Raw genomic sequence first — 26,776 nt, forward strand, 5'->3', positions numbered from 1 at the left:
ACCAGGTAAGTCCAGGCTATGGTAAGTAGTCCAGTGCGTCAATCTGGGACATTTTTGCTAAAACGGGCCCTGTGACATTGCAGGTGGTGGAGAGTGGCAGAGGGATACGGAGAAGACAGCAGCAAAACACAGATGGAGACTTAGTCCCACATTAGCATAAAACTGATCTGAAGGGTTCCTGAGCGATAACCGGACTAGAGTAAGCAGCAATGACAAAGTGAGTTCAACTACTTCGAGTTGTCGTCTGACTTCCAGAAACATCTCAGTCACGCGTGGTGTGTGTGGTTCTTTTTTAATTTCTCTTACAGCACCATTGAACATCTTTCACTGTTACAGGTGGGCATGTTCATACATCACTGGGGGACTTCACATGAATGCGCAATGAGTTATTTAAACCTTGTATCTTCAAGTTTGAATAGTTCCCACAAAGGCGACAATGACACTTCGGCAAAATCGCCTGTGAGGACAACAGGAAGACTTGAAGCAACAAAACTCCATAATACTGTAACATTAACTTCGGACCTGCTGGAAGGGGTCACCCTTCTCCAAATATCATCGTCCTTCCTGGAAGATTCCCACTAGAATTCACAGCGGGTTCGTTGTCTCTGGCCAGGCTTTGTACCAAGAACAGACAGGTGATCCATGCAGCAATATTCAAGAAAGTTCCATGTAAACGAAAAGGTCCAGAATAAAACACCTGAAAAGAGAAGCTCCAAACATGACAATCCACATTTGCTTATCTCCAAGGTCATGAGGGCATTTAGATCACGGTGAGGATTAGGGTCTGATGCAATTTCCACTGGAGCAGCCACTTTCCTGATTCAACACTTTCATTCCTACTTGTGGCGGCGACTCATGTGCAAATACACTCAGAAGTACAAATGGGTAAAAACTTAGCAGGTGAAGGGCAAAGCTAGGCAATAGGCATGGAGCCATCATTCAGTCTAAATTCAAAACCCAAATCAGGACGCGTTTTCCCCTAACACAGTCCTTTTTTGCAGTCTTTAATTGCAAGAGTGTAAAGATATATTTAAAAGCAGGAAATGTATCTGGCCCTCCAGGGAAAAATGTGATATGTGTTGGCAAAGGATTAAGCAAACCACAGACAATACAGAATTTTTTTTAGGATCTAAACTTGCCCTTGGCACCAAGATGAGCTGCTTGTCTGGAACCAATAGAAGAAACCTCATCAAGCTTAAAACCAGTGATGAATTAAACAACTTAGACACCCACAAGCAATCGTACTGGTATTTTCTGGTCTCATTTTATAAGGAGTTCATCAAACTGAGGACATTCATGAGTTGAAGGGGTCATGACAGAACAGTGAGAACAAATGCTTTTTTCTTCATTTCATTCACTGTTACATCAACTGATCTGCCTAATTGGATTTGTAAGGCCTCCCCCACCCCCAATTATATCTTCCCTTTAAATGTCCAAAGTTCCTAGGTACAGATGACTGTCATTTCGGTGAACTGTTTGATCTCTCCTGGAAAAATATTTTTTAAAGAGTGAATTCTGCAGAACTGATCCCATTATAATGATTACAGGGCTCTGGAGGGACTTTTATCAACAATAATTCTCAACTATCGTTAGGTTAACTCGGTGGGCTCAGGACTAGAGACCAATTTGCCCAGAGAGTGGTGATGTCCTGAGACATTTTTTATTGTCACTATTCGTGGGTGTGTATCTGAGAGGGCAGGAGCCCGACATGCTGCGCGACATCGTACAATGCAGAGGACTGCCCCACACAGCAAGGAATTATCCAGTTGAAAATGTCCCTAATGCTAAGACAGCATAGCAGAAGTTCTTACTTACAGGGCAGCTGCCTTTATTATAATCCCAAATCTACTCCCGTGATTTCTTTCATCTTGAAAGCACGCTTTCCTACAGAACTTGGCATTCCTGATTTATCCCCAACTAGAGTTTGACCAGCTAGTGGCAAAAAGATACAAAAAAATAACCAATATAAAGAATATTTTTAATTCTTCCTCAAACAATGTCTCCCTATTTTATTGATGCTTTATCAGTCATTAGAGGGATCATACTTTTTTTTTTTTTTTTTTTTGGCTGTCCACAGTGGAGCCTGAGAGCTCTCGTGGATATTCATAATGGCCACGGGTCATGAAGACAATTCACCTCTCTCTTCCAAGCCAAAGTTGAAATTGGGACGATAAAAGCAAACACAGGACCTCCCACAGCCAATGCTGCAATAGAGAGGAATGGACTCTTTCTATGGAGACAGAAGGGCAGACGGCAGAAGAAGCAAGCACCATCCCTTGAGTCATCTAGGTTAGTGTGCAGGATGGCTGTCCCTGACCAGGCACACAGAGGATGCCCTAGACTTTTCAAAAATTATTTTCATCTCCTTAAAAAAAGAGAAAGATCTCTGGAACTGCCCTACGCACACAGGGATGCTAACATAAACGATCGCGTTTTTCTAATCTCAGAAAAAAACTGTGTTGGTAACGCCACTGTTCATCAAACCTACTGCCACCAGGCAAGGCTGCCTCAAAGAGGAACAGAAAAATCCCGCCTTTCCCTGAGAGAGCAAAACCCAAGTAAAGAGACCAGACAGACTGCAGGCATCACAGTGCTGGAGAAGACGAAGGAAAGCACCGAGCCTCACACAAAAATATTGCACTGAATTAGCTTGCTCAAACACTTTAAATGTACTTGAACTGTCTTAAAAGGGATTATTTCACATTAACCCTTTGTAAGTGTCCATAAAGCTACTTTTCTGAGGTAAATTTAGTTCTATTCGAATTAAGTGACTTTACCTAAAAGAACATTATCTGGGTATAAACCAGTAGGCATTTCTTTAGCCAGCTGCAAAGAAACTGTAAAATTATAATCTTTTGATAAAAGCAGAACGAGGTAAAATCAAATTAGATCTTCAAATTTGGAAATGAGGGACACAGTTCTTCTTTGGTTCTAGTCAAGACATCTCAACCAACACTCGTCTAGAATTTCATCCACTCATCACCGTGGTGAGCGTCAAAGAGAATCCCCTGGTTTTTGTTTTTGTTTTTGTTTTTGTTTTGTGAGTACGTGCTGAACCTTTAGTATCAAAAATAAAAACAATGTCCTTTTTTTTTTAACCCTTCTTTTGGCTATACAGACTAGTCCAATAAACAGCTAGGGATAAAAATGCATTTACTTAATTCATGGCCAATTTAAACTCAGATCATAAATTTTCAAGGGAAGAGAAAAGATTCCTATCCTCCTGATCACAGCTGCTTATTTATTTCAGCCTTAGAATGAACACGAAGGCCCTTTTTAAAGACGGTATTAGTGCTGAAAAATGCGGGCGCTTTTTCCGTGACCAAGCCAGCATTTCTGTTGACTACTGTGCAGATATGAAACAGGACTCGGTCCCTGGAGCCTAAGAGACAACCATTGCCAGTTAATTTTGCAACCCATCGGGTAAGACTCTAGTTCTCTACAAGGGTATCTTCCACCTTCTCAGACCTATCTTGAAACTCCTCTGATTAAAATACTGCTGCCTCAACAATGTGTTCAATACAGGACAGACGCTTCTCCAATGCTAATGTAAGTCGATTATAGATCCAAATTAGAGTCTAATAAATTTATTTGAAATTGGTAATATGGATCAGAGTCAGAAAAGGAAAGAAGGGAAACTCTAAGCTCCCCAAGACACATTTAAAGGCAGCAATGTTTCCCTACACATATGCTTTTCCATCAGGTCACTTGTTGGCAACTGTAATAAATACTTCAAAATATGCCTAGTGAAAGAAAAGTCAATCTAGCTTGGTTTTTTTTGTTTTTTTGTTTTTTTGTTTTTTTTTTTGGCAGGAATGAATACTCAGTGTCATATAGTCTTCTATCTCAGGAATATCCATGTTCTCCTGGTAAATGCTATACTTATAAGTGTGATCCTATTAAAAAAAAAAAAAAAAAAAAAAAGACCCAAAGGAAAAGTGAGCCATTATGCAATAAATGAGAACAGTCCCAGGGGACTGATTCTGCAAGACAAGATACATGTATTGTGTTGTACATTAGAAAGTGGAAATATTCCCACACTTCCAAGTGGAAAAAAAGGTATTTTATGCATTAAACATCTCAAGCACCCTGCAGCTATAATTCATTTCACAGCGGAAAGTAAACATTAGTTCTCCCTCCATCTCACAAAATGAAGAGGTAGTCAATGGATTTTCTTTCTGTCTTCCCCTAATAAACTCCACTTCCTCTAATGTTCTGAGAATATTTTTTACTCTAATAGACATTCACTTTTCATTTATTCAAAAATGAGTCAAAGAAAAAAATTTCCGCAGTGATAGGACTATCCAACTTTCCTCTTTTTGTGATCTTCTAGTGGAATGAAAAAAAAAAATAGCTATCACGATTCTTAAGCTTTTTCGGTGTACTTGGCTATGAGCTCACCTGAGAGTCAGCTACAAGTTACATGTATTGTGTTGTACCTTAGTAAGTGGAAATAAACCAGGAACTGCTTTGAATCCCGCGTCCACAGCCATAGAGTCCAGCCTTCAACGTCCCTGACACAGATACGAGCATAGCTTGCTTCTTAAAATAAATGTTCAAACTAAAACAGTGAGTTTGTTGAAGAGCAGCCTGAGACACCGGGGACAACGTAAAGTTCTCAGTCATATAGAAATTAACAGATACATGCAATTAACATCCCAAACAACCAGCCCCTCGTTGAACACAGAGCGAGCACACCGCAGATTTGATACAGCCCACACAGGTCTTTCCACCAGCCAGAATACCTCGTTTGTACAGTCTGTTTATGTGGGGACCAGATTAAAAATGTGTGCTGTTGACATAATGTTGGTCCTCCTGAGTTTTGCTAAGAGCTTGTCCATGGTCACTCAGACAGTTGTCCGAAGATACTTCGATAACCACTTCTGTTGTTTCTTGCCTAGCGAAGCTATCACTCAGAGTTGTGTCAAGAGGGGGACAGCCATTGTGTTCTGCGCAGCCATTGACGTGGGCCAGGGGTAGGGCCCCTGGAGGGCAGCACAGCTGCTTCTCACAGCCTTTAGAGATGCAGGGGGAGCTGCAGAGCAACAGCAGGTCCTTCTGTTCCACGGGGTCCTTCAAGTCCACCTGCTCAAACTGGATGGTCACATTGTGGATTCCCGCACTGTGAAAGATCTCTCGAATTTTCCTACTGGCGTCCTGATAGCCCCTGTCCTTCTGATACTTGATGTGCAGTGTGGCAATGATCTTTCCACTTATAAGTTCCCAGATGTGCACTTCATGTATGCTGCTAATCCCCGGCACAGCTGAGAGCTGGCTCACTACAAGAAGGAAGAGCAGACAGTTAGCGGGGGCTACTGGAAACAAGATACCTCTACGGAAGGGACACGGTCCCTGAAGGCATTCTCACCAAAATGATGTATTTATATCAATGGGAAGAAAAAGAGCTGTATCTATATGGGTACTTTTTTTAAAAAAGATTTTATTTATTTATTTGAGATAGAGAGATCACAAGTAGGCAGAGGCAGGCAGAGAGAGAGGGGGAAGCAGGCTCCCTGCCGAGCAGAGAGCATGATGTGGGGCTCGATCTCAGGACCCTGAGATCATGACCTGAGCCAAAGGCAGAGGCTTTAACCCACTGAGCCACCCAGGCGCCCCAATATATGGGTACATTTTCCCATAATCTTCTCCATCCTCTCTGAGTCCCTATACATCTATCATGAACCCATAAAAGGCAATTCAAGAAAGGAAATTTAACAACATACCAAAAAATTCCCAGGGTTGGTGAGTTTACAAGGGAATGGACACCCTGACGGGCTGTACCTGGAGTATGAAATAGGGTGTCTTTTTGAAAGAGGAGAACTTTTTGAATGGAAAACTTTTACCAGCATATCTAGTACTCAGAATTTAACCTATAGGGAAACACCCAAACATTCATTTATAAAAATGGTTTGGGCAGTGTTTTTTGTTTTAATGAAAAAACAGAAATAAGGAAATAGTTAAATCAATTATATATAAAAGAATATGATTACAGCCATTAATAAGTAAGTTGCATATTTAAGGATATGAGAAGTATATAAGATATTTATAAGTGGAAAAAATCAAGTAGTTTTACTATATATACAGCACAATCTTTTTTTTTTTTAAGTGAACATCAGTGTATATACACACACAAAAATTTTGTGCAGCTAAAAGCTTGTTTCATTGAATGATTCAAAAATATTAAAAGAGGGGGCGCCTGGGTGGCTCAGTGGGTTAAGGCCTCTGCCTTCAGCTCAGGTCATGATCTCAGGGTCCTGGGATGGAGCCCCGAGTCAGGCTCTCTGCTCAGCAGGGGGCCTGCTTCCCCCTCTCTCTCTGCCTGCGTCTCTGCCTACTTGTGATCTATGTCTGTCAAAATGAATAAATAAAATCTTTTAAAAAAATATTAAAAGAGGTAATTTCTGGGTGGCAAGATTACAAGACTTCTGTTTTTTTATTTAAGTCTTCTATATTTTCCATACTTTCCCGAACAAGCATGTCTTTAGAGAGATGATGTGGAATAGTGATTAGGAGCAAAGACCCTGTAAGATAGCCAGAGTCTGAATCCCAGTTTAGACACGGCCTTGGGTAATTTAGCTAGCCCCCAGGGCCTCAGTCTCCGTATCTGTAAGTCGGGAATAATAATGATAGTACCCCACAGGTTTACTTGCAGAATTAAAACGAGTGAATATAAGTAAAGCACTTAGAACATTGCCAGCATATAGTATAATAGTCCCATAGAAGGGTTGCTCCTGTTCTTACCATCTATTTTTTAAACGTTTTTAAATATAGATAACTTGGTTAAAAGGCAATATAAGCCATTATCTATCACAAATTGCTTTGATATGCTTATCTTGTTTCTTCAACTGGAAAACAAGTTCCTGGAAGGGAGAGACAATGCTGCGTGTCTGCTCCTAGGTATCTCCTTCCCCACCGTCCTCCTCCTCTGCCTGCCGGACTGGGTGGATAGCAGGTTGCAGGAAATGAAGGCTGGTTGTTGGGACTCGGCACGGTAAAGCAGCTGGAGAGCTGACCACCTCAGTGGCCCTGAGACTATAAAGCAGTGCTGCCCAAGAGGAGGCTCCAAAAGGCAAAAAGAACATCCAGGGGGAAAGACAAGGAGAAGCACGGGCTGTTGGCAGTGGCCCGAGAAGGGTCCCAATGCATGCCCCTAAACAGGGGGCTGGCGGGGCTCAAACCAACAGTGACCATCATAAATCACGCCCTCCCAGGGGAAGGCCTAGCCATGGCCATACAATGGATTAAGACCCATTCAAACCTCCTGTCGGGGATCTGTCATGAAGTTAAGGTCTTCCAACTTTGAGCCCCACAGTGGGCCAGGCTCTACCTCATGGTAGAAACACTAGAAATAAAGAAGCACATTCAGCTTCCCACCAGCATTGGGATCGTCCCCAGTTAGCAGCTCAGCCAAGTCTCTACCCTACGTATGCTCAGAGGCACATAACTAAGGTGGGAGATTGACCTTCTCTTTGAGCCCAGCAAAGAGGTTTCATTACCGAAGGAGGCCATGAATGATCTGAATTTAAAACACGGTCCTGTTTTAATTTCATGTTTAAATTTAAACAGGGTGTCACAAGAGACACGGTGACTTACATGCCCATATAAAACCAGCTCACTAGAAAGCAGGATCCCAAATGCAAATGAATGATTCCTGTTTTCAGAATAAGGAAAATAAAAATCAAGTCCTTGGCAGGGTAACTTACCGGACTTAAAATCAATCTCTGAGGGCACCTGGGTGGCTCAGTGGGTTAAGCCGCTGCCTTCGGCTCAGGTCATGATCTCAGGGTCCTGGGATCGAGTCCCGCATCGGGCTCTCTGCTCAGCAGGGAGCCTGCTTCCTCCTCTCTCTCTCTGCCTGCCTCTCTGCCTACTTGTAATCTCTCTCTGTCAAATAAATAAATAAAATCTTAAAAAAAAAAAAAAAAAAAAAAAAATCAATCTCTGAGGTGAAGGTAGGACCCAAGGAGCAGGTTCTGCCCAACACTCGAGTCTCAAAAATCTGTGGCCGAGTCAGAGAGTCATGGGTTGCAAAGGACCTTTGGTTCTTGGAGCTGTGAGTCATCTTACTAGGCTACCAAACATATGATAGATGTCTCTGTGGCCAGGTGATTTACAGTATTTCAAGATACATAAACACTGCTGTGAAATAACACCAGCCCTTTGAACCCGGGGAGCATTAGACATGCATGTTTCTAGATAAGGACCACGTGACTCACTCAGCTCTTCCATGTTCAGGCCTTTGGGGACCATCTGCAGCAGAATGGCAGCAGTCTCCTTGATGAGTGGGAAGGCAGATGACAAAATGATAATGACCATGAAGATAGTCAGGCTGGGGTCGATGTAGCACTGCCAGTTACACGGGTCCTCAGGGGGCAGGGGACGCACATAGAATATGATGGCCGCGACCACCACGACCACTGACCCCAGGGCATCGCCCATCACGTGCAAAAGCACACCTGTTGGGAAGGAAGAAAGACCTCTCAAGCACAGATCCACATTTGGGAGCCATGGGGCGCTCCGTGACCTGGGTTGCCAAGTCTAAGAAGACCAGTTGCTATTTGTTTTCTTTTTGGTTAGAAGAACAGGATGGATTCAAATGAGGAAAGAAAAAAAAAAACGTCCGCTACTTTGCAGAAAACAAATCCCTAGGCCAGCGTCCCAGGACCCAGAGAATGCATAATAGCCTAGGAAGATTCGGAGCTGCGGACCCCCTTGGGGAAAGCCACTGTCTGTTCACGGTACCTCACCACGTCTGCCTGCCACTCGTCAGAAGGCACCGAACTGCTAAACAGACGTTGTGCAAATGGCTTCTTATTCTTTCAGACACGTATCTGTGATTTAAATGGGTTTAAGCATTTTGAAGAGGAGAAGGAACTAAGACTTATCAAGAGAGAGGATCTTGGCGCATCCGGATGGCTCAGTCCATTAAGCGTTTGACTTTGGCTCAGGTCATGATCCCAGAGTCCTGGGATTGAGCCCCACATCGGGCTCCCTGCTCAGCGGGGAGCCTGCTTCTCCCCCTCCCTCTGTCTGCTGTTCCCCCTGCTTGTGCTCACTCTCTCTGTGTCAAATAAATAAACACAATCTTAAAAAAAAAAAAAAAATGAGAGAGAGAGAGAGAGTGGTTCTTGTTATTTCTTGTCTTCCCTCTCCCTTGATCCATTTCCCCCTTTCCTACGTGCCTTTGCCTTTTCCTCACTTAGCCCCTGTCATTTAAACTGGATCTCGTTTGAAAGGTCCTTAAGAAGGGTCTCCAGGGGTGCCCGGGTGGCTCAGTCAGTTAAGCATCTGCCTTCAGCTCAGGTCCTGATCCTAGCATCCTTAGATCAAGCCCCACATCGGGCTCCCTGCTCAGCGGAGAGTCTGCTTCTCCCTCTCCCTCTGCCTGCTGCTCTGCTTACTTGTGCTCTCTGTCAAATAAATAAATAAATAAAAGTCTTAAAAAAAAAAAAAAAAAGAAGGGTCTCCAGCAACACTGCCGCTGAATTAAGAGCCATTTGTCAAAATAAAATTAAATTAAAATTTAAGAGATAATAACGTCACGATTATTTAGCTGAGGGAACCAACCTTCAATGTTTTGATTATGATACAAAAAATATGCCATCTAACACAGAAGATCTGGGTGTCCAGTTGTATGCGACACACAGACTAAACTGGGATTTAGGTGAAAACTTTGTCAGAAGAATTCTTAAAAATATAAATACTAGGTTTTTTTTTTGTTTGGTTGGTTTGGTTTTGTTTTTTTTTTTTTTCTGCAGAAGACATCAGACCCCTGCTAGTCAGTCTGGTGCGTGGACTGGCAGCATCAGCAACCCCAGAAGCTGGTGAGAGATGCAGAATCTCAGGCCCCATGTCTGAGGCTATGGAATCAGAGTCTACACTTTTAACAAGACCACAGGGGCCCGAAACTCACATGAAAGTTCCAGAACACTGCTCTAGAAAAAAACGTATAGATTAAGAAAGGCTCGTTTTGTCTCTCCAGGGATCCCACAGATCGACGGGGTTGAATCCTAAATCCTCATAACTCACTTGTGGCTACAACCAAACAGTCTCACTTGGAAGATGGTTTAATTGGACGAATGCTTCTTTTTGGCAATACTTTTAGGATTCTGCGTAGCTGAGTAGCATCAGAGGTGAAAAGGCATTCTGTAAACATACTAAATGCAATTTGTGGCAAACTTCCTCCCACCCCCAAATAATACAGAAATACAAAGTATCTTTCCTTTCCCTTCTGGCAGAGTGTTTAGTTGTTAGAACAGGATCCTGATTCAATAAATAGATTAAACAATTCCATTTTCTAATTCTGTGCCCCCTTTCCCACACCCCACCTCTGGAAAAGCTTTTTACTCCCCAGTCCTTGTTCTTAGCCACAAAGAGAAATTCCCAAGAGCTGGTCTATATTCCTTGTTCCTCCAGGGAAACCTGAAGATCAAAGCTTGGACCCTCTCCAGGGAAGCACCCGGTAGAACTATAAAAATACAAAAACCAAGTATTCCCTATTTGCACTTGACATCAGTTTTACCACCTGAGACCACTTTCATCCTCTGTTTCCTGCATGACAGCCTGGTTTCCTCCATTAGTCGCTAAGTGACGTGAAGACAAGGGCCATGTTCTGCATTTCTTGTGTTTATATTTTAGCACCAGAAGCACACAATGCAGGCACTCAACGAAACAGTATTTTCTGGTTGGTCGGTCATAACTCCCATGACATAGAGTGACTTCTGTCTTTTACTTAATGATAATAATTGTATTGCCAGTTAACAAACATGCATCAGACGTTGTTGTAAGTGTGTCCCATGTCCTTACATATTAAGACTCTCTGAAGCGGTTACCCTCTCCATTTTACAAATGAGGGAACCGAGGCATGGAGTAGCTGAGTAACTTATCCAAGATCACAGAACCAGAAAGGGTTCGAGTGGGGATACAAGTCTGCGTAGAAAACCACTGTGCACCCTGCCTCATAGACACCCTAGATTCCCATTTCATGTTTTCCTCCTAAGAAAGCTCCCTGCTAGTCCCTCATAATTACATAAAATAGCTTTCAAACTTCTTTTTCCCATAATCCACAGTAAGAATCACATTTTGCCTCCTAGCACACCCAGAGAGACGCCCTGAAACAAACGTGAAAAAACAAAGCCTATCCTAACACATGACTTATTACTATTTTCTATTCTTTTTCATTCAATTCTGGTTAATTTTCTAAATGCTCATCATATTCTACTAAATTGGTTTTATGAGTCAACCTATCATGGCCTTCAGTTTGAAAATCCTCTTAAAGCCTGATTCCTTCAAATTCCAGAGACTGGATATTATAGTGTGTTTTCTGGCCTCCCGTGCAAAGACGAAGAAGGCCTGGTCATCATCCTCCAGGGACCAGAGTCCACTGGCAGGATTCTCAGAAAAGGGCACCAGGAACCTCAGGCTGGGGGGGGGGGGGTGTGATTCCCTGTGACAGACAATCTCAGGGACAGCATCTCGAGAGAGGAGGCAATTGGGCAGGACTCTGAAGCAGGGACGAACCTCAACAGGCAGCGGGGTTCCAAGCAGACAGAGCTCAGAAAGAAAGTATTCCAGGCAGGAAGGTCAAGGGAGGCCTCAGGTAAGGATGTGCGCATCAGGCAGCATGCGAGACAAGTACACTCAGTGTGACGTCATAGACCCTGAGAGTCTCTGTGCGCCATGGACCTTGAGGAAGTCAACCTCTCTGAACACCAGCACCGTCCTCTGTTCCATGGGGATGAGAATAGCGTCTGTCTCACCTCTCTCGGAGGCTAGTTCTGAAGAGGCTGTTGTAACAATGTCTGAAAGCCTACTGAGACGTAAGTGCATAGAAATGATTGCGCCGATGATAATTTGCACGATTTGTGGACTGTGTCCTCTGCGCTCTTCTAACCCCTCATGCAACGCTCGCAACCCCACAGTGATGTTGTGGTGATCTCCACTACGTCGGTAGGGAGATTGAAGCTCAAAAAGGTCAAGTTACTTGTCCAAGATCATGTAGCTGGTAAAAGGCATAGGCTGACCTTGAACCAGATCTGCCTGGCTGAGCTCTTCTCGCCTCACTGTGAGTGTGCATTAGATGGGGATGGGGACAGGAGAGATGGCTCGGGTCTAGGAGAGGAGGTGGGACAGCAAAGGGGTGAAGAACAGGGCAGAAACGTCTAGAAAGGAGTGCTGACATGGGAACAGCAAGCCCTTGACTGCCGGCAGTGTTAGGACCTTATTCCAGAAGTGGCAAAGATTTCTGAGCAGGTTCTGATGGGATCACATCTGTGATTCAGAAAGGTAAGTGAGGCAGCATTATCTGAGAGACGAAGATCAGCCCTTGGTAGACAGCTCAGTGATCTGATTAGTCATCATTCTCACAAGGTAGAATTGCAACTGACAGGACACCTCAACAGTTGGACCTCACTTCCTGTCTTGAGATGTTTTTCAAAAAACTCAGAAAAACTGGCAATTTGACATCAGCTGAAATTTGATGGGTCCCAGCCCTTGGAAAAGCCATCGGTGTTATTGAATTTGCTGATAACCAGGAATACAGTACACCAGCCCTGGGCATTAACAAGTGGTTAGGGAAGGATGAAAGAGCTTTCTTACTGGAAAAAAAAAAAAAAAAAGATTAGAAAGAAACATCTCATCAAAGGAGACTTATTTTCAAATGATGTCCGGATTGTGGTTTATCTATTTCCATGTATCCTGAAATACAAAACGTTAATTATCTTTCTGACCCTCTGTCACAACATTTTTTGATGTATCGCATTTGATCTTATTAAATAAAATCCATCACCACAACTGGCGAGAATTTTAAAGGATTGTGCTTTCACTGCGCTTTGCAGAAGATGGACTGTGTTTCTCAGAAGGCATTTATTTGTTTTATTCCACTGAAATGAGAAACACCAATGTATATCCAGAAATGATTTTTATTCACAAGAATCCCCGCCAGTCATTTGCTCCCCTGCAGATCTGGGGGAATAGTCCTGAGTCCTGCTTCTCAAACAGTGACTTAAAGGTCAAAAGTGTAACCACTCAGTGGACTGTCTACACTGGAGAAGCAAGCCATTCTGCATGGGGTGTACAGGCAGTGTGCAAGACTGGAAAGAGGTGGAGGAGGAGCCCAGCTCTGCTTCTGCGGTTGCCTGGGTGACTTGGGAAGTCACCAGACTCTCAGGACCCTGCTTCCTTATCTGCAAAACGAGGGGACGTGGAGTTTATTCCCACTAAGTCCTTTTCTGCTGTAACATTCTGTGCACCTTCTCTGAATCATGGATCCAAGATGAGGACACAAGACCTAAGGGGAGGTCAGCCTCCCATTTGGCCTGAAAGATGGAGAGGCTCCTGGGAGCCACAGCAGGGCCCGGGAGCATTCAACTTCATTTACACAGTGGGGCTGAGCCCAGCAATTCTGCTCACTACCTGAGAGAAAACAGCTCCCACCTGGTGAGATTCTTACAAGTGCAAGTGACTTGTGCCCACAGGGTGCCTGGCACAAAAGCACATTTTCCCTCTGCATTGCCCAAGAACTTGACATGCTTTATCTAACAGCGACCCCCTCAAGGAGATACTATTTAAAAGATGGGGGAATTGGAGGCTTAGAGGAGTCCAAAAACTTGCCCAAAGTCAGAGTCTTAAATGGTAGAGCCAAAACCTCAAACCCAGGCATCTTGAGCACAAATCCCAAACTTTTAGCTGCTGCATTATTCACCTCTGTCGGAAGCTACAGAACACACTGGTCAGCGGAGCTCAGGGCTGAGCCAGGTACAGCAAGGCTTTACCCCGACATTGTTCCACCGAGGAGCTCCAACTTTAGACCAAAGATCGGCCAGATCGTACAAGTTTCATGATCATGCTGCAGGTTCATATATCATGCTTCCCAAACAAGGTCACAATATCTACTGGTCCCACTATTCAGTCCTCTTAGCAAATTTTCGCTTACCTGTTCTCCTTCTGTGCAGCATGAGAATGAATAATTAACAAAATGTGCCTTGAAAAATTAAAGTGCTGTGGAAAAGTCTGTGATATATATACTCTATAGTATGTATTTGATAACAAAATGTGTATAGTATATATTATATATACAGTTTTTTAACTGAACCCAAAGAAAAACAAAGGATAATGGTTTTTCAATACAGATTCTCTCTTTTCAAAAAAGATTCGTCAGCTAGCACTTTAGAAATTCTCCTATTGCAGTTCAATATTTAAAAAGTGACTCACATAGAAATTTTTAGGAGCTCATGCATGATTGTTGTCATTATTGTTTTTTTCTTTCTGACTTTCCCTGTAGATGCATAGCAGGTCCCACTTTGTAAAACAGATGGGAGATTCTCAAAAATGAAAATGTCTCCCAGATGATTACTTCTTCTTTATATTATTTCCATTTAAGCCCTATCACAGGCTTCCCCCAAATCATCCGAAAGTAAAGGGTTAAATAATCTTTGTTGAAATCCTCCAAGTTGAGATGGGGGACTGACCCTTCTGGAATCACTCGGAAGCCAAGTCTCTGCCCAAGAAGTTGGAAGAGAAAAGTGCTGTATACAATGTTGGTATCTGGTGAGAAATGTACCTCTGAACTCCCTGGACTAACCTTTGCCCCGTGCTTGTGACCTTGAGCACATGGCAGGGAGAATGCTAGTAACGTGCCTTCCACGTGCCTCACCAGAACCCTCTGCTTTGGGCCCGGAAGTAGAGATTCAAGAGAGCCAAGAGACCCAGCCGAGCTGCAGAGTCCTGGCAGAAATAAGTGAGGCATGAGGGTCAATCAGCAGTGCCACGATGGACAGAAGCCAGCAACTAACTCTCTTCTCTCCTTCATCAGAATTACATTCAATTAAAATAGACCTCATTTGCATTAGCCATACCCACGAGTGGGGAAAATCGAGTAAAGTAATAACACGTTACTCCTGATCTGCGAGTGTCTGGAGCAGGCAGCGTGAGCCCGGCTCTAAGCGGAGCAAGGATAAATCATTAGCAGCTCGTGTGTCACTCCGAATCAATGCAGCCATTAGGCAAGAGACTAGGGTCATAGTCTATTGGTGCAACTGGCCTACTTTCTAACACACCTTATTAAAAGGCAAACAGAAACGCAGAGTACAGCACAGCCCATATGCATTACAGACAAGGGTTTCAAATCCACCCGAAGTCAATCCTACCTCTGATATTCAGGGCTTCAGATTTTTTCTCCTTTTTCACAGTCTCCTCTGGTTCATTCTGGGTGTTCAGAGAATCACCTGCATTCAAAGAAGAAACCTTGTGTTGTGTATAAGTTCTACAAACAAAAAGAACCAATGGACTCAAAAAAAGGTTTTGTTATCTTAAACTCCTACCGGCTCATCAGAACCCCCCTACCTCTCCACACACACAACCCAGAATAGTACATTGAGGCCTAGACATAAGCCTTGTGACCCACCTCTGGATTTCATTCACACTTCCATTGAAGTTTAAAAAACAAAAAACCGAGGCAAGTGGAATCCCACCCCCATCTCCAAACCCATACCTCCCAGGAGGATAGAAGGGTGGGCGAGGCGGGAAGGAGAAAACAAAGTTCAGACCGTACCTCACGAAGGGGCCCGGGGTAGGGGGTGCTATCTGTTGCCCAATAATAACTATACTTAAGAAAATCAAGGCTGTGAAGCAGACAGAATAAGGGGGAGGGAAGAGGTGGAGAGGCCTGAAGATCCAGGAGAAAAGCAGAGACACTGTGGGGAATACAATAAATTAGGAGCAGAGAATTAAAGCCGAGCTACAGAGGACATGGGTGTTTTTTTTTTTTTTTTTTTTTTTTTTTTTTTTTTTTTTTTTTTTTTTTTTTTTTTTTTTTAACAAAATAGAAGCAGCCACAGCAGCCACAGCCCGGAAGAAAAAGAGGGCGTGGGTGAGGAGGAAAGGACCGGCGGGAGGAGGGAAAGGCAGAGCGAGGTCCGGAGGATGCAACCGAAAGGCACCTGCTACGTTGGAGAACACCGTCGCCCCCTGCTCGTCCTGCCTTGCAGCGGCCGCCACGCCGCGGGCGGCGGCCGAGGGCCGGCGGGGACCCCCGATGGCGCTCGGGGCGCGGCCCCGGGCCGGCGGCTGGGGCTGCTCGCGCGGCGGCGGCGGCGGCGGGCGGCGGCGGGGGCCCCAGCAGGCGAGCCAGGCGGCGCAGTCCTGGAAGATGAGCAGCCCCAGCACGTTGACGGCCAGCCCCAGCGCGCCCACGACGAGCACCAGCCCGGGGTCGTCGATGCGCTCGGGCCGCGCCAGGCGCAGCACGGCCTCCACGGCGATGGTGAAGCAGAGCGCGGTGAGGAAGACGGCGTTGCTCAGCGCGCCCAGCACCTCGGCGCGCGCGTAGCCGTAGGTGGCCCCCAGGCCCCCGCGGGGTCGCCGCGCCACGTAGCCGGCGCCCAGCCCCACGCACAGCGAGATCAGGTCGGACAGCATGTTGAAGGAGTCGGACAGCAGCGCGATGGAGTTGCCCACGTAGCCCGAGACCAGCTCGGCCACGAAGAAGGCGGCGGTGAGCACCAGCATGAAGAGCAGCCGGCACGTCTTGCCCGAGTAGCGGCCCATGTCGCCGAGCCGCCGCCGGTGGGGGCGCCCCTGCGCGGCCCGAGCCCCTGACCGCCTCCGGCCTCGCCGCGGGCCCCGCGCCGGGCTTCTTATAAGGCGGAGGCAGAGCGCCCCCGGTCCCCGCACGGCCAGAGTCTAAGGGAGTGGCCGCGGCGGCAGGCTCTGAGGGCCCTCGGGCCGCCGCCGAGGCCCTTTCCCCCGGTCCCGGCTCCCGGCCCCACTTGGCAGGTGGCCACGGGCCAATGTCTGGCCTTCTAGGACAGCGCCGGGCAGCGGGGGGAGCCTGCTGGGGACAGGGGGCGTGTCCGGGGCGCCCTCCTCCCCGACACCCTGAGCCTTGGGCGGGGGGGATTCACCGGCCCACCCCGACCCCGCTTCCCCAGCCTCTCCCCTCCCCGCGCCCTGTGGACTCCTGGCGATCAGGACCTTGACTGCCGCGGGGCGTGTTCGCCGCGGTGGACGTGGACGCCTTCACGGGAGTGCCGGGACGCCGCGGGCACTATAGACTCCGCATTAACCCCGGGAGGCCCCGGCCCACCCTGCCCAGCCTTCAGGGTGCTTCCTGCAACGCGTTTCGTGAAGTTGGAGCTGAGCCCTCGGCCTTCCCCCTCCACGAGGGCCCGTGGTCTCGCTGTTTTATCCGCTCTCCTTGCGCGTAGCCTTTGCGCGACGAGCGCAGTGTCGTTTCGGTCACCCCCGTCAAGGCACAATGTGTCCCCCATTCTCTTCTCCCAGCGTCTTCACGCACAAGGCCTCCCTCCCCAGGCGAGCTGCAGACAGCCCTGGAGGGGAGCACAGACCATACGCACTTTTCGGAAGCGTGGCCCTCCCACGCAAAACTCAGAAATCAGTTTCCCCGGAGTGGACACAAGTCCCTGGACCACCAAAGACCTCGGGACAGGCCTCCTCTCTGTCCTTGTCTCATTTTTCCATGGCCGAGAATATTCTCTTCGACCCCCTGTGTCCCTCACAGCATGACCTGATACTCAAAGTTCAATCGACTGACCTCCATGAAGGTTTATTCCAAACAGAGCCTTTCCTGTTGACAACAGGCTCTGTTCCAAGTAAAAGTTATCCAGAAGAGAACTGTCCCCAGGACTCTGGGAGAGGCCGAGCCCTGGAATCCTTGAAAAAGGAATGGTGTTTGCTGTTGTGTGTTCAGGGAAGGGGGTTGGGGGAAGCCCTTGCAATTTTCTTTCTTGGTTTGTGTTTGTTCTATATTCTTTCCTTATTCTCAAAAAGGCTCTGTGAAGTCTGGTCATCTCTATTCCCCACCTCCTGTCTCTAACCCCTGAACTTTAACCATTCCTGAAACACATGTGGTTTGGGCTTAGAAATAACTGCACCGATCAGTAGCATGCTGATTCTCCCCCATTCATTGTCTTAGCCTTATAAATCATGATCTTGTCTTCTAGCACTAAGGGACCCTAACAAGCATGCTAAAATGTCCTTGACCTGAAGGTCCCACCTTCCACAGGATGAGTATCCAAACTTGAGAAGCCCATTAAACATTCCCTCCCCACCTCCAGGAAAATATCCCAACACCGAGAATTTCAGAAAACTGATCATTTCAAGTATCTCTAAACACGAGTATTAAAATGGTCAATAACTTAAAAGAAATGAAGAGATATTGATAAGTGGATGAAAGCTTTGAGCTTTTTTGGTTTTAGACGAGTTCTTTAGTGGTCTGGTCTGGATTTCATTCCTCTATAAAGGGAATAGTAATAGTGTCTCCTCATATGTTTGTGAGGATTAAGGGGTTTTAAAAAAAAAAAACAGGAAGAAAAAGTAGGCAAGGGATGAAGAGGAAGAGAGTGGGCGGGAGGAGGAGGGGAGGTAAAGTGGGGGGGGCACCCGCTATCATCGGCATGCTTCTATTAACATTAGCATGATGGCACATGTGTCCCAGAGTTACTCTTGAACCACAGATGTCACACTCAGTTGCAGAGAAAGCTACCCCAGTTCCTGGCTTATCCTGTCTTCAAACTATAAAGGCTCTGCGACACATAACATAGAACAGCAGGCCAAGTAGTCGAGACGAGACAGGGGCTGGTGGAAATCTCTTGACAGAGCTCAGTCCCTGCTGACTGCATTTCTGTGTCATTCACAACTGAAAGAAAAACTCCAGGTCAGCAGAAATCTATCAGGTGTGCCTGTTACCCAGTCATCCTCCTGACGGAAGGCAGCGAACAAGAATTATGTCACTGCCCCGGGAAGGTAGTTGATGGAACTGGAAAGCTGGCCCGCTGCTGGGGAGGCAGAGGAGGGAGCTGTGTGTGAGGGGCCCTGCCCAGGGCCTGGTTTCTGACTTCAAGATAGGCAGAGGGTGTCAACACAATGTGCTCAAGAGAAATGCGTTGACTAGCTAACTATGATTAGAGGGAGAGAGAGCTGTATATAGTTTATATATAGAGAGAGAGGATCTTTATAATCTAAGATCATTGACAAAAATTCCTACACGTTCCTGTAGATGATGAGGGTTCAATAGCTTCTGTTTATTGGGCTTTGATGACCCAGCCCTGTGCTGAGTACTCTATAGGCAGCATCTCATTTCATCCCCACAACTGACTCATAAAGGTGAAGACCTGGACCCCAGAGACTGTAAGGAACTCACCCAAGATCACACAATACATAAGTGATACAATGAAGATCCGATCCAGGCATCACACTCCAGAGCAGACCTTCTCCGCCCCCACATTATACTAAGTCAATCACTCCTAATACACCTTTTGTTCTAAACTAATGAAAGGTTATTTTAAGTTCACCTTTTATTGGCATAGAACTTGATGTGCTACAGTTTATAAAGTAGAGATTATAGCACTAAAAGTTCTTCCTACACTGGTATTGACCCAGAAACTAACCAACTTTTTTTTTTAATTGAAAAAGTAGCTGGTTTTCTTTTCATTTTTTTTGTTCTAGTTGACCAGAGATGGCGTTCCCTTCAAGGAAGAGAGTGGACATCTCATGGAAGGCACCAAGCTATTATTGAAAAGAGGCTGTACCTCTTTTTCCCCATAGCTCCCTCCTCCAGATTTTTAAGATTTTATTTATTTATTTATTTATTTGAGAGAGAGGGAGAGAGACAGCATGAGAGGGGAGAGGCCAGAGGGAGAAGCAGACTCCCTGCCAAGCAGGGAGCCCGATGTGGGACTCAATCCTAGGATTCCAGGATCATGACCTGAGCCGAAGGCAGTCAGTCGCTTAACCAACTGAGCCACCCAGGCGCCCCTTCCTCCAGATTTTAAATACATCATCAGAAGCTGGATACTTCTCACCATTAGCCCAGCTCCAAGCCCGCAGAGCATGGTAATAAGTGAGGACTTTCCAAAAGGAAAGTGCTTCTCCAGAGGTCGCTCCCTTACAGGTCTGCTCCTTGTTGGGGAATTTATATAATGTGCATATTTGTAACACTTTGTAACACAGATCCTTTCTGTACCCCAAAAGTATGCACCTTGTCCTTGAAAGTTTTTAGAATACATTAAATTCAAGAGATCCTTTACAGGAGGTGACCACACTTTTTTTTTTAATGATAGAGGCAGGAGGGGTAAAGAAGATAAGAAGTAGGTCTGGTCAACGCCACTTTGAATGGGCTGTTCAGGGAGAAATGCTCAGCAATGATGTGAGTTGCAGCCCACTCAAAGGAGGCAGGTCCCACATGAATTTAGAGCTCCGCCCCCCCCATCCTGCCAAGTGGCCCCTCCATGGTTTCTTCAAAATGCCTCTTTATTATATAAAAGTGGTATATCTGGTACTAGCACTAGGCAGTGGTCAAATGGAAACCTCATCACACCATCAATGAATACAACCTTCTTTTTGAAAAAAAAAAAAAATAGACTCTAGATAATTTTAATTTTGCACTCACTTAAGAAAACTTAAAAGGTTGAGGAGGGTAACAGTTAATAATTTGACCTTTGGGGTCAGACAGACTTAGAACCAAATCCCAGCTCTGCTACTTACTTGCATGACCTTGGGCAAGTTCCTTAAAACCTTCGTTTTATTGGTGTGTGTGAACTAAGGATCATAACGGTATCTATCTCATGGGTTGTTGCGAGGCTTAAGTGAGAAAATGCATGTAAATCGCTTAGTGGAATGCCCGGCTTCTAAGAAGGGTTCAGTGAGTATTAACTGATTTCTATTTTTTCTTAACTACCCAGGTCGTGGTATTTTGTTAGAGCTTAAATGGACTATGACAAAGTATCAGAAAGCAAGTTATCAACTGCTGAGTGCGCAGGTATGAACAAATGGCCGTGATTTGTATATCCCACCGGGGATGATGAGATTGGGCTATCTGATATATTTGGCAATAACAATGCCATGTTATTTGGGGCCAGCTTGTCTCTCTGGGCACAGCACCTCTGGTCTGTGTGCTTCTCACCGTCTGCAGACCTGAAGGGCCTGCCAAGATACTCACGGGGAAGCGCTCTGCATGACATTTGGAGAGGGAGGGAAGGGTAAGTGAGCAAGCAAGTGGATAGGGACATGGCTATTGGGAGGAAAGGGGAAAGGATCAGGGGCAGAACTGGGAATTCGAGAAAAACATCATCCAAAACTTGTCCCTTACTGACAACATTTGGGTGTGACTCCTCCTGCTTGGTGAATAGAAGGGGAAAAAAATCAGCTTTTGGACCATTTCCAATTCAAATGGAAGCAAAAAACCAAACCCAAAACAGTCAGAGGTGCAAGAAACAGGGGAGAAACGCCCCCCTCTCCGATACTGACTCTAAATCCAGTAATAGTTTGAGCTATTTAGCTATAAATTAAGTCTCGTGTCACTTAATAATTTACAGAAAGCTTTTACAGGTGTTATTGAATGCCATCGGAAACATTCCCATGGAAACAGCAGATGTCTTCACCGCTAGATTCACCTCAACATTCAGACTGTGTTAGTTCCCTCTAGCCTTCTTCTACAGTTGCCCTTTCTGAAGTTTTAGTCCTCGCAGTCAGATGTGATCCGGAAGGTGAGGCTTCTCATGTAACCGCAGAAGGTCAGTAGGAGCCCAGCATGACGTCACGATGCCTACGTCATCCACAAGCCCCATCTATCTTATCATCTCGCATCATCACAAGAAGGGAAGTACCTACAGTGAGATATCTTGAGAGCGACCACATTCACATAATTTTTATTACAGTTCATTTTTATAATTATTCTATTTTATTATTGGTTATCTCTTACTGTGTCCAATTCATAAATTAGACTTTATCACAGATATGTATTGTATGTATAGGAAAAAACATGGTGTATATAGGGTTTGGTACTTTGTGGTTTCAGACATTCAGTGGAGGTCTTGGAATGTTCCCCATGCGACTATTGTATATGAAAACGAGAGAGTCCTTTTGCCCAAGAAATTGTGGGAATAATTGTGCATGGGTTAAAATAAAACCTATAAATATATACCTTTACCTTTATCTGCCAAATGCACTAATTGAACAGTCCAGGTGATGTAGTGGAGAGACATACGTTTTCGAGCCACTCAAATATAGGATACGATCTTGGCTCTATCCGTTATTAACAACTGGACAAATCCCTTAACTTCTCTGAGGTCTGTGTTTTCATTTATGATCTGGAGATAGAGATGTCATCTTCTCACACAGTGGTTGTGAGAGTCAAAGCCTAGTGGAGAGCCTACATCATACTCTCATAATAAACAGCTGACAAAGGGTGGCTCCTTTCTTGACCTTCTGGCTGTCACCATTCCCAGAAGCGCTGTTGACTTCTGATAAGTAATAATGGGGCATTCACTCCTATTTTTTATAAGATCATCTATTTTCCCTTGGTTCAAATAATCTATTTGGCTTAGAACTAATTAGCTGTTAATTAATACAATGAATTATGAATCAAATATTGATTAATGAGATATTTTGAGGATGTAAAAACACTTAAAATAACTATTTTACAAATCTAAAACTCTGAACTTCTCAGCCATCATTACTATACTTCCTTGTCCATCATGAATCTCTCTTCTGTGTCAGAAGAGCAGAGAGTATCAGGTGACTGGACTGAGAAACCTAATTTTATTGCTTTCACAAAATAAGAAGCTGTGTTAAGTATGAAAATGAGATCTGGAAAACGAAGATTCTTGACCTTTGGCGCTGAATTACTCACAACTTAGACCAGTCACTTAATTTCTGAGCCTTAGTTTCCTAATCTGTAGAATGCAAATAAGAACCTCATACTACTTAGTGCACGTCGCTGTTTTCAACATCAAATAAGACAATGAAGGTACAAATACACAAAAGGCATTGCTGTTGTTTCCATGAGAAGCTGCAATTAACATGAACTATAGAAAGTGAGCACGGTTATTGGTAACCACGCTAATGCACACGGTTCAGCCAAGGTTTTCGGCTGCCTGGAACCCTTCCCTGCCTCCTTCTGGTAAGACGTCTTGTCCCGTTGGACACGACAGGGGCGTATAGCCAAGATTGAGCCAAACATAGTTTCTCAGCCCCTGGCCACAATGCTTGAGTCAAAGGATGGCCACCTGACCCAACATGGGCCAGAGTCCTTCTCTGGAAGTTTCCAAAATATATCACAGAGAGAGAGAAGTTCCCTTTCTTGTTTGGTCACTAAAGTAGTGAGGAGGTGACCCAGAGCCCCTAATCATTACATCTCCCCTTGCTTTGTTCCCCAAACCTTTCACTCTGCAGTAGGGAAGGAAGCAGAAAGAGAAGAGAGACAGTGAAAGAGAACGTCTGATGGAGTTTCAGTCTCTGGTTCCAAGTTAATTATGTGAACCAATGAAAGTTCCCTTTTTGCTGAAATAAGCGTAAGGAGGGTTGTCGTCACTTGCAGCCAGACGCTCCTGGTCCGGAGCTGACCGAGAAACCACACCTACTATCAGTTGCTAAGAGTGGTTTTCTCCTCTTCTCCACATCCATGACTCAGGAGAAATATAAATTTAATAATTAGAAAAACAAAATGGCTGACAAAATAGGACCTTTCCTTACTTCGATTCCTCGCCAATGCAGGAGAACTTACTCCTTCTCCATTTTTGTGCTCCCTCCGAAAGAAAAACTCCAGAAAACACTGTCTCACACAGCCTTTACTTCCTCAGATTCCAGTCTCTCTGTCACCGACCCAATGTCACCTCCATTTCCACGACACCATGGACAAGGTTTGGGGAAAGTTACTCATGACCTCCTCATGCCGGGATCTCCTGCTTTTCTACGCCCGTCTTGGCATTCTCAGCAACATTTGTTCCTGGAAACCTGGTTTTCCTTTTTGAAGACTCTCTCCACTTGACGCGCGAATAAGGTAGCCTCCTGGTTTTCCATATGTGTCATGGATAGTTCCTCCCCCTCCTCTTCATTTCTAAATGTCGGTGAGCCCCAGGACTCAGTCTTGGCCCACTACTCCTCTCTAGCGAAGCTCATCCCTCTGCTTCTCTCTCAGCCTGCCCATTCTCCAGGACGTGGCTTATGCTCTTCTCACCTCCTGGAACCTTCTCTAGCCCCGCTCAACTCCTCCTCCCCATGCCTTTGGTCTCAAAAAAGACAATTCTTGAGGGAGACTTCCTTGACACTCCCCCCCTGTGCAGCCTGCAGGATGACAGGAGATAAAAGAAGGAACAGACAAAAAATAAAAGAAAGCGGGTGGGAGGAAGAGACCGAGGAGGGATGGAGGGAATGAACGCAGGTGGCTCACACTGGAGCTCACAGCTTTTTGTTTGTGTTCAGGAGCCTCTCCATTCCCCAAGCTTTGCATTTCCCCAGGGACACCTGGGGTGGGCACGGGGGATGGGGGACAACAACACTCTTCACCTCTTTCTCTGCTTCCGTTCGCAGCTTTTCTCAGAAGCAGGGTAACTACCTCAGTTGTTAGGTGTGGGGGAAGGCGTGGCGCATGCGCAGCTGACCTCTTCTCACCTTTCCTTTCCAGATGTGCCAGATGAATTCTTTTTTTTTCTTTCTTTCTTTTTTTTTTAATTTTTTATTTTTTATAAACATATATTTTTATTCCCAGGGGTACAGGTCTGTGAATCGCCAGGTTTACACACTTCACAGCACTCACCAAAGCACATACCCTCCCCAATGTCCATAACCCCAACCCCTTCTCCCAACCCCCCTCCCCCAGCAACCCTCAGTTTGTTTTGTGAGATTAAGAGTCACTTATGGTTTGTCTCCCTCCCAATCCCATCTTCTTTCATTGATTCTTCTCCTACCCACTTAAGCCCCCATGTTGCATCACCACTTCGTCATATCAGGGAGATCATATGATAGCTGTCTTTCTCCGCTTGACTTATTTTGCTAAGCATGATACGCTCTAGTTCCATCCATGTTGTCGCAAATGGCAAGATTTCATTTCTTTTGATGGCTGCACAGTATTCCATTGTGTATATATACCACATCTTCTTGATCCATTCATCTGTTGATGGACATCTAGGTTCTTTCCATAGTTTGGCTATTGTGGACATTGTTGCTATAAACATTCGGGTGCACGTGCCCCTTCGGTGCCAGATGAATTCTTAACAAGCTCTCTGCAGCTCCACATCTCAGTCCTATCCCGGGCTGTGTCATATCTACAGTAAAGTTGGCATTATATTCAAACGCCATCTGTATCTTATCTAGCAGTTGTTTCCAAGCCTAGGAGAGTAAGAAAGGAGTAGGATTTACTAGTCCCTAAGCCCTACCATACTGGTGAGTTGCCAGGAGCCTGGAGAAGGAGTAGGCTAAGACTCTACAGGCCAAAGTAGCACGTGGGGGCTGAGGCTCCTGGCGGGACCAGAGTGGGTGCTGTGAGGCGTGAAGGCTCCTGCATGAACCTGGCCATATTTGGACCTTGTCGTGTCACAGCAGCTTCCTGCCTCACAGAAAAAAGTGGCTCTTGTCATCGAGGCAGGGCTGTTTCAATAGGCTCTCATGAGCATGAGTTTTTGTTTTTTTCTAAAACATATTTAGCTTTTAAAAAAAAATGTTTTAATTTATTTATTTGACAGACAGAGATCACAAGTAGGCAGAGAGGCAGGCAGAGAGAGAGAGGAGGAAGCAGGCTCTGTGCCAGAAGAGAGCCCAATGCAGGGCTCAATCCCAGGACCCAGAGATCATGACGTGAGCCGAAGGCAGAGGCTTAACCCACTGAACCACTCAGGCGCCCCTTGTGAGCAAGAGTTTTAAAACTGGTTTTACTCCGTGCTCCAGTCTTACTGTGTAGAAAGGGAAAGGGAGAGAAATTTGCTCTCAGAAAGCAGAAGATTGCATCAGACGAAGGGTGTTTTCCTGAAGCGAGACAGACAAAAAAAGAAAAGGGAATGCACCCATCTCTAAATGTTCTTAAGGAGGGGGTTAGATCAGATCAGACTATGGACTGGGAACCAAAGACGTCCTTCAGGTCAGAGGCAGAAAGTCGAGATTTCAGGGAGCAGACTGGGCTCTGGAATGCTTCCACCATCGCCAGAGAGAATCAGGTCCAGGGAAGTACTAAAAGTCATCCTTCTAAAGCTGCCAGTATTGTCTGAAGTAAAAGCAACTGCGGGACACGGCAGCTCTGTGAAGTCCGTCCTACAAACTGCTCCCCACCACACACACAATTGTATGCTGGGTGTGCAGAGAGCAGGGCATTTGTGTCTCTAGTTCACAGATCTTCAGACGGGGGGGAAGACACTCGAGGAACTGCCCCTGAGGAACCTCATTCGGCCTGGCCCTGACCGAGATGACCAAGAGCCTAGGCCAGAAGACAGTGGCCCATGGGAGGAGACTTCAGGAGTCCTGGGAAGTGGATTTTGTATGTGGAAGGGATGTGCACTGTTAGCCTGAGGGTGGGCTGTGCAGGTTGCTTCTTCCAAATATGGGCACAACATATCTTTATTCTATGTGTTTTTCCACAGGGTGACTTTAATGTTCCTTCCATCAGAAGCGGGTCCATAGGGGTGCCTGGGTGGCTCAGTCAGTTAGGCCTCTGCCTTCTGCTCAGTCAGGCCTCTGCCTTCAGCTCAGTCAGGATCTCAGGGTCCTGGGATGGAGTCCCACATCGGGCTCCCTGCTCTGTGGGAGTCTGCTTCTTCCTCTCCCTCTGTCTCTCCCCTCACTCAGACGTGCTTGCTCTCTAACCCTCTCTCTCTCTCTCATTCTCAAATAAGTAAATAATTAATAAAATCTTAAAAAAAAAAAAAAAAGTGGGTTCATGGGCTTGACACTCCTGTGATGTCACTTGTTTGTAATCTGCAGAACCTGAAGTTGGACCAAAAGAGCAATTGAGGCATCTATCTTGTCTGATGGCGCACTCACATTTGAGACC

At 45.5% G+C, this 26,776-nt stretch overlaps 1 protein-coding gene across 3 annotated transcripts in view; it reads right to left on the reverse strand.

The window, feature by feature from the left end:
* Window positions 1-283: 283 nt before the first annotated feature.
* SLC30A10 (solute carrier family 30 member 10) overlaps window positions 284-26,776 on the reverse strand; it is a 41,496-nt gene continuing 15,003 nt past the window's right edge. The window contains exons 1-4 of one of the 3 annotated variants that reach the window (XM_059413355.1): window positions 15,939-18,150; window positions 15,147-15,224; window positions 8,217-8,456; window positions 284-5,279 (exon numbers count right to left, since the gene is read on the reverse strand). In XM_059413355.1, the coding sequence (XP_059269338.1) occupies window positions 4,780-5,279; window positions 8,217-8,456; window positions 15,147-15,224; window positions 15,939-16,545 (1,425 nt within the window). In that variant the 5' untranslated portion in view covers window positions 16,546-18,150 and the 3' untranslated portion in view covers window positions 284-4,779. Of the gene's footprint in view, window positions 5,280-8,216; window positions 8,457-15,146; window positions 15,263-15,938; window positions 18,151-26,776 lie in introns of those variants that run through there. The other 2 variants (XM_059413357.1, XM_059413356.1) reach the window with 2 other exon arrangements.

Source organism: Mustela nigripes, chromosome 10, assembly GCF_022355385.1.
Source record: "Mustela nigripes isolate SB6536 chromosome 10, MUSNIG.SB6536, whole genome shotgun sequence".
Taxonomy (NCBI): Eukaryota; Metazoa; Chordata; class Mammalia; order Carnivora; family Mustelidae; genus Mustela; species Mustela nigripes.